Source organism: Struthio camelus, chromosome 2, assembly GCF_040807025.1.
Source record: "Struthio camelus isolate bStrCam1 chromosome 2, bStrCam1.hap1, whole genome shotgun sequence".
Lineage (NCBI taxonomy): Eukaryota > Metazoa > Chordata > Aves > Struthioniformes > Struthionidae > Struthio > Struthio camelus.
In genome coordinates, this window is record NC_090943.1 from 131,536,978 (window position 1) to 131,549,270 (window position 12,293).

At 38.5% G+C, this 12,293-nt stretch overlaps 1 protein-coding gene across 2 annotated transcripts in view; it reads right to left on the reverse strand.

The window, feature by feature from the left end:
* Positions 1–9,617: 9,617 nt before the first annotated feature.
* Positions 9,618–12,293, reverse strand: part of C2H8orf34 (chromosome 2 C8orf34 homolog) — a 164,141-nt gene continuing 161,465 nt past the window's right edge. The window contains exon 14 of one of the 2 annotated variants that reach the window (XM_068932555.1): positions 9,618–10,794. In XM_068932555.1, coding sequence (XP_068788656.1) covers positions 10,787–10,794 — 8 coding nt within the window. In that variant the 3' untranslated portion in view covers positions 9,618–10,786. The remainder of the gene's footprint in view (positions 10,795–12,293) is intronic. The other variant, XM_068932556.1, reaches the window with a different exon arrangement.

The following is a 12,293-nucleotide window of genomic DNA, read 5'->3' on the forward strand; positions in this document are numbered from 1 at the left end:
AAATTGAAAGTACGTAATAAATTCAGAAGCATGCATAACACATTGGCAAATATTCCTCCCCTTTGTAGCATACATAAATTTTCCTTTCCACTCTTACTGAGTGGTTTCTTCCTTCTGTAAGGGTATAGGATCACTAAGCATCCTGAATAATTTCTCCCTCACAAAAAAGAAAACCGGTACCTCTTTGTAAAAATGCACAAAGTAAATGGTAGGTCTGAAAACTCTACAGGTCAAAAATGCATCACAATAAATACTGTCTCTAAGTCAAGTTGTGGGATTGGGTGAAAGAGTTTCTGCAGTGCTTCACCACACAAATATCTGACCACTCACAAATAGATGGTTTTCAGAAAGCATTTTTAAATGTCTTCTCACACTCCTGTCCTAAGCTATATAGATGCTTCTTAGCAGCATGGGCAACATTGAATTTTATCACCTTAAGGATACGAACAACTTCCTTCACTTGTGAATTTAGCCTGTTCTCAGGCACTCCTGAGGCAGGAACATCCAGAAAGTTTTGAGGAGACCCATCATAAAAAGCACTTTTAGGAACATTCATCTTGGGACAGTAGCAGGCACCGTCAGGATACACCAGTGTGGGATAACCATAGAAGATACAAAGTGCTGTCAGTGAGGCAAGCAAACTATGAGAGGGCCATCAAAGGATTTCACTGAGGATTTTTTTGTTTCCCAAACTGATTTAGTAATGTGCTTACTCGGGGGCCTTCAGTTCACGGTGATGAAGCAGCCGAGCTAGCAGCAGTGGCATGGGCCCTGTGGAAACGTATGGCCATGCGCTTGGGCAAGTCTGGACGTTCACTGTGAGCAACATAGAGACCTTCTACTCTGCTGCAGGGAGATTCCCACCCAGCGCCACTTATGTCAAAAGACAGAAACCACAGACATACAGAAGCATCCATAAACACATACAGCCCACAGTACATATTTATCCATAGCATGCGCCAGTTCTGCAGAGCTACAGAAACACACATGTAAACTCGCTTCGCTTCCCAGCACACATACAGACCTTTCCACTCCCATGAACACACAAGTTGAGGCCATTCCCATACTCCAAAAAGCAGAGCTACAATGGCAACAGAGCAGCCCAGCGTACATACAAGGAAAGGCTTCAAGTGACTACTTACTGAAGACAGAACAAGAAGAGCAAAAAAAAGGGGGGGGGGGGACGAGGCTGCATAAAATGCCATTACAACAGCTTTAGAGGCTTGCAGAACAGGGAGCCGTGGTAGAAGAAAAACACATTTATGGCCTTGAGGAGCTCAGGACAGATTTTCACTGTGCTCTATTCTCTGCCCTTGAGTCCTGTACACCTGGCAACACCCTTACTAGGCACTCTAGATCTGTGAAAAACTATTAGTCCCTTACAGGTTGCCATAATCTAAGTGAGGCTCAGCTACATATTCCATGTAACTAAATGCCAGAATTTTCACCCTAGTAACTGAACAAAACAAAAGAAAACAAAACAAACAGCAATGTCCCCTTCCCTCCCAGAAAGTTCTTCTCACGCGGAAGCATGTGATAACCTACAAAGAAGGTTAATCTAAACAAAAATATAAGTCAAGACTACTTCTGTTTCATTGCAGAAGAATGGAGAAGATCAGTCTCACTGAAAATTCACACTAGCCTATGAGAGTTAAATGTTAGTTAGCTGTGGAGAAGCCTAAATTTGACACTTAACTGAACTGTCATCAAATTTTTCCAGTAGTGAAAAAGGATGAAGACTGCAAATCAGAACACTATAAAATTCATGTGAAAACATAAAATATGAAATTGTGTGCCAAGTGTTTGCACATAGAATGGAGAAATGAGGGTTTTTGTCTATTGATAGATCTTTAGGATGAAACAAATGGAAAATAATGGCATACTATTCTTATCTGTGGTGTATTAGCAGCATTATAGTTCAAGTCTTAAAACAAATGAAGTATCTTAAGCATTCTTATAAAAAGTTTGTGATAGTTCTATTTAGACAAAGAAGTGAAATTGGAAAGAATAATCTCAGCTTCCCTTTGGAAAAAGATATCCTAGGGTTTGGGGGGTTTTCCTTCCTTGCCAAGGTTCTAATGAAACACAAATCCATGCAATCTACTCCCTTGTGCTGAAAGAAACAAACATCTGTGTTCCAATTCAGTAAGTACTATTTTAAAAGAGTTAGAGGGAGGGAGCGGGGAGACCTAAAGATGCCCCTTGCCCCTAAGCACCTTTAGTAAATTGAGCCAATTTGAGTTTCAAGTCTATCCCAGTCATCGCCCTAACTCTCCCTCATATCCTATGGTCCTGAGAAATTACAATCAGACAGGTAAAACTAATATTGCTTCCCAGAAACAATCAAAAATGCTAAATTTTAGATTGAAGTAGCCACCTCATTAAGTCCTTCAATCAGTATTTAGTATGAGGACAGTGGGAGGAAGGAGAATAGATACTCTAATATCTAAATGGAAAAACTGTAGCTGTATAATTAATCTGTGTCAAAGTTCTCCTATCCCCAAAAGAAATAGTTCGGAAAGTATGATTAAAGCTTTCAGGTGACTTTTAATAAATGTCCAAGAATAAAACTGGATCACTTCCAAGCTCATAAAACACAGGGACTGAAAGATTTCACTGTATAATGTAGAGTCTACTGCAAATGACAGCAAGAATATGGATAATCCTTCAATATCACAGAATCACAGAATGGCCAAGGTTGGAAGGGACCTCTGGAGACCATCTAGTCCCACACCCCTGATCAAGCAGGGTCCTCTAGAGCACATTGCACACAATCACATCCAGGTGGATTCTGAATATCTCCAGGGAAGGAGACTCCACTACCTCTCTGGGCAACCTGTGCCAGTGCTCTGTCACCCTCACAGTCAAGAAGTTTCTCCTCAGGTTCAGACGGAACTTCCTGTGCTTCAGTTTCTGCCCACTGCCTCTGGTCCTCTTGCTGGGCACCACGGACAAGAGTCTGGCCCCATCCTCTTGACACCCTCCCTTCACAGACTTGGACACATTGATCAGACCCCTTCTCAGTCTTCTCTTCTCTAGGCCAAACAGGCCCAGCTCCCTCAGCCTTTCCTCACAGGACAGATGCTCCAGTCCCCTCATCATCTTCGTAGCCCTCCGCTGCACTCTCTCCAGGAGTGCCACGTCTCTCTTGTACTGGGGAGCCCAGCACTGGACACAGTACTCCAGGCGAGGCGTCACCAGGGCTGAGTAGAGGGGCAGGATCACCTCCCTCCACCTGCTGGCAACACTCTGCCTAATGCACCCCAGGAGACCATTGGCCTTCCAGGCCACAAGGGCACATTGCTGGCTCTTGGTCAACTTGGTGTCCACCAGCACTCCCAGGTCCTTCTCCACAGAGCGGCTTTTCAGTATGTCAGCTGCCGCTAGTATGCCAAGAGGATGGAAGTACTGGGATTCCACTGTTTGCTAGGACAAATTTGCCCACCAAAGAAGTTTGCCTACCTCCTGTTTAGAAGATCAACAGAGAAATCTGGATGTGATGCTTTTCACAATTTAGAAGGGAGTTGGTTTTTTGAACACAGAATTTATTAATGTTATGAATAATGGAAGGCCATTATAATGGATGTAGCACAAACCCTGTCATGGAAGAAGTGAACACTTTGCACACAAGGGTTAACAGTAACATTTCCTTTGCATCAATAAGTAAAGGAGAAAACTTTATTTCAGAGTCTCTATGATAATAGACCTATGCATTTTAAAAGATAATATGATAATAGACCCAGGCATTAATTTAATAGACACATTTATTGTATTTTTCATTTATTTTTTATTTTATTTAATAGATGATATAGTTAATTTAACAGATTATATGATAATAGACCTAGACATTTTATAAATAGACTTACTTTAGGGCACAAAAGTATCACAGGGCAGCTAAACAGCTTAGCTGATTAGCTAAAAGCAAGACATGATCAGGAGAGGCTGAAGTCAAGCAAAAATCCTTGTCAATATCCTGAATACACCATTCAGTTTATTCTTGGTATTGGTAATCTATCATTGTATCTCTCTGAAGAGCCAACTTTGAATGACATTTGTCATGAATTTCAGATTTTGGAATCACCAGTGAAGATAGAATTAATGTTAAAAGTATATTAAAGGTCTTGGTAAAGTGTATCTTATTTGCGTGAATGTGGTTCTAATGGAATGAATCAGAGAAGGATATTGCTTTTTTTTTTTACATCAAGTTAGATTATGCCCCAGATAAAACATTCTGACCACAGCTATCTGTTTTGTATTTAAGAACAAAAAAGTCTACATTCCTGAAATTTATTCCTTTATATTTTTTAAACCTGCAGAGTACAAAATTTACTTTTATTAAATGAGTTAACCTTGTTCTGACATTTCTAAAAGCTGAAAATCAGTATGTTCCAACATCTGAATTCAGTATTGTCCCCTGCAAACACTTAGCATCCAGAACAGGGGATAGTAGATAATATTTAAGTTGGCATCATGTGAACTGATTTTAAAGGGAAATAGCGAGCATACATCTCTATCTGGAGTTTTGGCTATGTTCTGACCTGAAGAGCTTTAGCTCTGTCTTTTAAATAGCTCACTGTCTTTGGGTAGAGCAGGCATAGAATTATGGATGAGGTTAATGCTGCAGTCTCTCCCAAAAGGCCCATGTATCACAATACCACAGACAAGCCCATCAGATGTTTTCAACGCACAGTCTTAGTATTTTAAATTCTGTAAGATCTGTGTCCAGATGAAAAGTCAGTAACAGATAATACGTTCTGGACACGGAAACATAGCATCACCTGAGGGGATAGGAAGTATAAGTTGCCTTGGAATCTCAGCTACAGGGCCCCACGTTTTATTAAACCTGGAGTTGTGAGTGTGTAGGTGTTGGATTACACACATCAATCGGAAGAGAATGATTTCTGGAGGCACTTATGGAGAGATTTTGAATTATGGCACTTGTCAGGCCCCAGGGAGCATTTTGGCGAGTTTTTGAAATGCACTTATGAATTCCTGATGTACTTCTTGGAGACAGTTACGATGACTGAAGTATGGAGCCTTGAACAACCCTTTGCTGTTTCATCACATGTGATTCCCTGTGCAAAAGCCAGGCTTCTCAGAGCAGCAAAATGTGAACCCTGCAGACCACAAGTCCTTGTTGTCAGTGGCTGACACATCTCATGGCCTGTAATAAAGCTTCTTCAGTAACTGTGTCCATGCCACTTGGGTGTAAATCTGGCCAGATTTAAATCAATGCAAAAATTCAAAAGATTTCATGGGACCAGTATTTCAACCTAATGCTTTTGGGTAGCTTCTGAACTCAATGTTATCTGAGCTGAAACAAGATGAAAACAATTAGGATGTGAAGAATCTCTTCAAGGGGAGATCTTGTCCCGAGAAAACACTGTCAAGCAAAAAAATAAGCACATGGGTACATGACTTTTTAAAGGTAAGGAGAGGGAGGCATGAAATAGATTGCCTGACTGTGGATTCTCCATCTCCAGACATTACTCAGAATAGATTAGACAAACATCTGTCAGAAATGGTTTAGTTGGAGTAAAGCTGCCTTAGGGTTAGAGACTAGATGATATCTTGAGGCCCTTTCCAGCCCCATATCCTATTACACTTTCTCTGTAGGCAAACACATGTGTACACTTACGGGAGAGGAAGTCCTTGGTTAGAATCTGCAGCTCGGCATTCAAGTCACAAGAGGAGCTATTTATGCTAGCTTCCCCGAGGTGTCTCTCTACTGCTGTGCTGTGGTTGTTTTGCTGCGCAAAAAGAAGATTCCTTGTGTCTATCTTGCAATTTAGAACAATATTCAATCACTACCATGTTCTCTAAAGAAGGTCCAATCACCTAATTGTTTCAGGACTAGACTCATTCTCCAGAATTGGCTGATGATTAATTACATTATAAGAAAAATAACACAAAGTTAAAGAAATGTAAGAAAGATTCTGCTCGTACAATATGTATACATTAGTTGGAGAGTGTTTCAAATTTGACAGTGAAATTTCTTCTGGAATAGAAGACGGCATAAATCTTAACATTAATCTTTAAATCACTGCCATTTTCCAATAACAAAGATAGATATAAAGCTTTGTAGATGAAATTTTAGTTCGCAACGAGGCCAGATTTACAAGTTTGTATTGTGTCTGGGTAAGTGAAAACACTGCTATTTCTTTGCCTATTAAACTGAACTTAAGCTCTAGAACAGTGTTTTCACTTCACAACGCATCTTGACAGGTTTAGAGTTGTCATAGAGGAATCTTGTATGGATAGTATGCATCGTAAAACTTGTTGCAACCAAGTACACAGGCCAGATAAAAGAACACCTACCTGCCTATACTATCCAAAGGGTGGCAGGGGGAGGGGTCAGTAAACTGGGTCCTATTTGCTTATAATTTAATTTTATTCAGAATATCATAAAATAAAACAGCAAGCAAAGTCATAGTGAACAGAAATGTATCAGAATTCTAACTTATAAGGAAGATATAATTGGTCTTCCTTTAATTAGCTATTGGCTAATAAAAATACTTAAAACTAATTTGACTAATACTTCAGATAATATGACAGTGATACCTCATTAAATTACCCAAGGCTGCCAATCAATGTTTTGTTTAAAACTTACTTGGTTAATCTCAAGCTTTGCAACTTTCACCTAAAACTATAAAGGACAAAGACAGCTACAGAATTAGATATTAGATTAGGCATTGACTAGTTACTGTCTAATCCTAATGGAGTAGAATCCAGGGCCAAGAGTGAAGGGGCACCGAATTTTCACAAGCATAGGAAGAACTACTTGTCTCAGAACATGCATTTTTAGATAGTCCTGTTTGGTGGGACACTGCCTGGAACTAGTTGTAGAAAGCTATTGAAAGTGTGGTTCTGCAGCCTCGTGCAGCCTCTAGCATACCTGCTGCAGCAAACTCCAGGTTGCTGTAAGCAGTCCCAGGAGAGCTTTTCTGTATTTATATTAAAAGTTCATTGGATTAAATATATAGCATGTCCACATATAGTCACAGCAATGAAACAATACAACACACACATGCATGTGAGTTAGCTTTAAATTAGTGCGTACACCTCTATTAGTTTCGCCACTGTAATACAGAATTTCCCCTGCTCTTAGCTCTTACCTTTGTAACTGAAATACAGACATACCCGAAGGAATGCTGCAGGGAGCAGGAAACAAATTTCCCTTTCTCTTTTGTAATTACTGACTCAGGAGAAAGAGATTTAAACTGCGAATAAAGCCAGATTGTTATGAAGCATATTCCCACAGGGCCCAAAGCCTTTGTTAACAGTATATGTGCACAGTGCAGCTGGCTGTTATGTAAGTGCTTTTAAATATTGCTTAAGTTTTGCAAGATAGGGATATGCTCAGAGAAATCTTCCAATGGATAATATTTCAAAATGGTTTCATTTTAATAACTTCTGCAAACAAAAATTTTTCTCTAATCCTCCCTCAGCTGCACATACAAATCCTAGAGCTAGACACTGTGGTAACAAGAAGTCATTCCAACAAATCTGCCCAATGATGAAATTATTTGATATGGGGCAGTACTGAAGGAAAACTATTAATATTATTATGTTATTGAAATGCATAGAGATACATTAAGGTTGCTTTTATGATTTTTCGGCTAATGTGTCAACTGTGTGAAACTTTTAAAAGGGAAGCAGCAGAAACATAAGGTAATAAAAATCATTTAATAATAAATTGGTATTTGAAAGACAGCTGTTTATTAGACAAGCTATAGGCATTTTCAAATATTGGGACTATAATGCTTGTATTTTTTCATTAACAGGTACTACTGAGAATAGTATGTCCTTACATTACCGTATTAGAAAACGCTTAAAAAATTAAGATGTAAATGTAAGGCTAGAAAATTTTATCTGTTTATCATGGCTCTTTTTCCATCAAAAGCAATAAATAAATAGCATTAGCAACAACCCATGAAGGATCTTTCTGAAAAGCACTAATCTACTCTATTCCATACAACTAGAAGGAAGCACATTTCTATATAGCTGACAATGAACTTTTTGCAATGGCTTTGAAGTGCTGCCTGGTGCAGAGTCAAAAACAAAACCAACCAGAAACCCCCCCACCTTGATACTCTTGCCAAACTAACTAGAGCAGCATTGACTTGCACAGCTGACTCTCAATTCAATTAGGCACCACGGAGGCAGAGTTTATTCCATAAGCAACTGACAACTGGAAACTGCTTCCTGAAGCCAAAAAGGTCAAACAGAAAATGAGTAAGGCTTCCCACAGCCCAAAGGTGAAAACAAGTTTATCACACCTGCCTTCCACATGGCCTTCCCAGCTGCTGTTTATCCTCCCCAGCCCCCAGCTGCTTGTTGCCTATTAAGCGCATCTCAGCTCCTCCTTGGAGCTCTGCTGACTTCTTATGCTTCACTGCCAGCATGCTTGCAGTTAGAGGACCAGCTGGCTGCTTCCCTCTCCAACACCAACACTGGTTGCAGGGCTGAGTGCTAGTAGCAGCCAAGACTGCTTGCCATATGCTTTAGAGGGAGTAGTGGCCACCACAAGTATGAAAAAATAATGAGATTGTGTCAAAAATCATGAGAATTAAAAAGAAAAATGACTTTGGATTTTTTATGCTTTATCGTGAAAGTGAAGTCATAGTTTTCATGCTTGCATCCTCTACCCTTCAGATAATAAAGTATGCTAGAAAAATACCCTAATCCCATAAAATGAGAACGACCAGATCTCAGGAGCCCAGGGCTTCACAAATTGTTAGAAGGAAGATGTGTAGAACTGGGAGCCCTGAAGAGTCAAGCCATCCCATCACACTTCATGACCCTTGCACACAATTTGCACTTGTTGAATTATTAGTCATTCTAATGAAAGCTGATGGTACACCCTGCATCTGTACCTGAACAGAAAAGTTTGTGTGTTCAGGGAAGCAGAGCAAAATTTATATTCTACCTACCTGCATAAAGCTCATATTGTGTTACTGGACATATAATAAAAAATACAAAATCAGACACATCCCTCACCAAATCACTCTGCATTACCCTAGCTCAAAGTGTCCTTCAAGTTCTCAGATGTGTAAGAGTTTCTAGAATCAAGAAATCGCTGAATTCTAATTTCTTTCTCAACATGTTGTGGGCAGTGGTAGTTCCATTGAAGATGACGAGATTTTTCCCATGATTAAATGTGGTCATAATTTCACCTGGAATATTTATGGCAGGTGATAATAGCATGAAACACAAAGAATGGAGCTTCACAAGATGTTCAGTGAAACAACTGGAAGAAATAAAAAAGGCAAACCTACCTTACGTTTTTCAGTTGTGTCAAGGTAAAATATGAAATGCAGGCCACTTAGGAAGAATAAAAGCCATGAATAGGGGATATTATTTTCACAGGAATATTCTACTGAGCATAACTGACTGAATATAATATATCTATGAAAATTTATTCCCCCATATTCAAATGAGTCTTCAAGCATATTTGAAATAGACATGACATAATACATTTTCTTCCCTGATGCCGTATCAGTGAAGCCCCTTCCTGCAAAGAACTTCAAGGGACTATCCCCAAGGGGCTCCAGTCTGCTGAGCATTTGACATAAAGGAAGTCTATGCTGCAATGATACATATAGCAAGCATGTGTTCATCAGGATGCTATCTTCCAATTTACTTGTTTATGACCAGGACAGACCATACACTTTTAAAAATACATTTTAACTGCTTTCTGTGCTAGTGCTGTATGTTTCTGAGACAGGAAAAAAAGTTCACACTGTGGAACATTCATGACAGAGAATTCATTTTTATTTCTTAAACAAACAGATGGTTAGTTATATTCTCTTTTTAATACTTGCAAGCAATTTCATTATATCATTATGTCTAAGATACAGAAACCTAGCATACATAACTGAAGACAAAAGAAACTGAAAACACACTTGGCAGAATTAACAGATAAATGAAATCAGTAAATGCAACTGCCACATCCTTTCATTTGGTATCGGTGCAAAAGCATCTTCTAAAATTCCAAGCACATAGCATATACCAGTTAGCTTATTGCAAACAGCAAATTTGTTTCAGTAATCCATATGGGTAATACAAATAATGTTTTATCATATATATGAAATTCCTTTAGGTGCTTTATTTTTGCATGCATGCTCCATTCCATACTGATATGCACCTTTTTGAATAGAGTCTATTTGTTTTACGGATTAAAGTAGATCAACTCAATATAAAGCTACGTGACACAGGCAACACCTGTTTCGACTACCCACACACATACTCTTTCACTCACTCCCCCTTCTGACCTCTCGCTGCAGGTGACTATGTGTGAACAGCTAGTTCTCTGTGAGACTTGAATGGGACATACATATTGGCAGATGTGGGGAAATATTCTAATGTTTATTAATCTAAAAAAGAGTAAAGATTACAAAAATATAAGGAGTAGAAAACCTTAGACAAGTTAAAATACATAAAATCTCTCGGTAAAGTTTATTTTGATCAGGCAGAGTTTAGTTTATCAAATGTCAATCCAAAAAAACAGGGGTATAAACTGAACAAAAACATTATAGTAACTTTATACTAAAAGGCAACAGTTACCCTTCTTTCCTAAGGCCACTGTACCACAGTAAATACTCTGCTTCAGTACATTACAGCATCCACATATTAGAGTGATTCCGCTTACTTACTGCTGATACTAGAAAAATAACTTGATTTGAAATTATTATGTATAAACTAAAGCAAATTCTCAGGTGCAGTTTTGATCACCATTATTATTATTTTGTTTTAACTAAATTGCTCTTCAACAATCCCACTGATTTCACAAACCTGTGAAATCAAAAAGAAAAACACAGAAATTAGAGCTGAATTTTAATGCATACAAAGACTGGATAAAAGGGAATGCTGTGTTTGCATTTTGTAAAAGTTTTCCATAATGCTAAACTCACAATGAAATAAGCAATCTGGGTCAATATTTTGATGAATCTGGATTCTTTTTCATTAGAAAATGTTCAGAAACAAATCACAGCTTCTTTATTTTATTTCTTTTCAATTATTTAGCGGTTTGGAGGGTTTTTCTGCCACCTCTTTTTTAATGTTAGTAATAGTTTGCAAAAAATGAGTGGTGTTCTTAAAAGAATTAAACACACTAGGCAACTGAGATTAATCACATAAACTGAATGTTTTCATTTCTGATTATGTGTTCACATATTGAAGGAATTCAGGTTGAAAACCTTCTCCAAAGCAAAATGGAAATTTAGCTTTTACAAACATTTACATATACATACTGAAGTAGATGTTTTGCAAATGTTGCTGACTGTAACACAAACAAAAAAAAAACCCACAAAAACTTTGTAGAAAATAAAGTAATGCTGCAATCGGACCCAGTACATGGATCCAATTAGAGAACCTGGGTTATAAAAGGGAAATAAACACCCCAAGCAAATTAAATTACACAGATGAGGCCCATTAGTTATCTTAGCAGTCTTCACCTTGCCCTTTTTAAATACTGAAGGAAGCAGGCACAGTGACTTCACGCTCATTCACTCCTTTTGCATACACAAATACGTAACCTCACTTTGGGAGATCAAAGATACTTGTTAGCAACAAACTATTCTAATTATCTCCTGGTAATCAGTTAAACCCAATTGGAACAAGATCTTTAGTTTCATTTTGCCATGTGATAAGCCTCAGTTTTGTATCTGATACTGTACTATATTGACATACAACAGAATAAGGTACCTACCTTGAAAACCTCTGCATCAAAAAAGAAATAAAGCCTGGGAAATTCTAGCAACATTTCTTATCCTTTACCAACCTTTTTCATCACTTATGTTTTATGTTTAACAACTGTTTTCCCTCGGGGCACTTCATTTAGCAGAGATTCAAGCATTGTCACAGTTTGATTTTTGAGTAACAAATTTCTCTTAAGAGGGAAAAAAAGAAAGCAAATATATGTAAGCCTAGTTCATTTGCAAATTCTTCTCATGACTATTACCCACAAAAACTCCAGGGACTGTGGTCTTAGCTGCAGAGGGAAATGGCATCCCAGCCAGAAAATACGTTCCATGCCACCTCATAGCCATTAGAGAATTCATGACTTCTCACCAGCAGAAACGACATTAACAATATATGAGATAGAAAAGGGTCTGGCTTGAAATGCAAGAGATGAAAGAGACACCCTGAAGGGGCGAAGGGATTCACTGCAACTATCTCAGTCCCCCAGTAAGAAAAATATCTAGCTATCCTGTGAAGTCCCTTTGTTTCTCTCCTGACTTCATAGAACGACCAACTTGGACTAGATTCCCTCACTTTTCAATAGCTGAAGT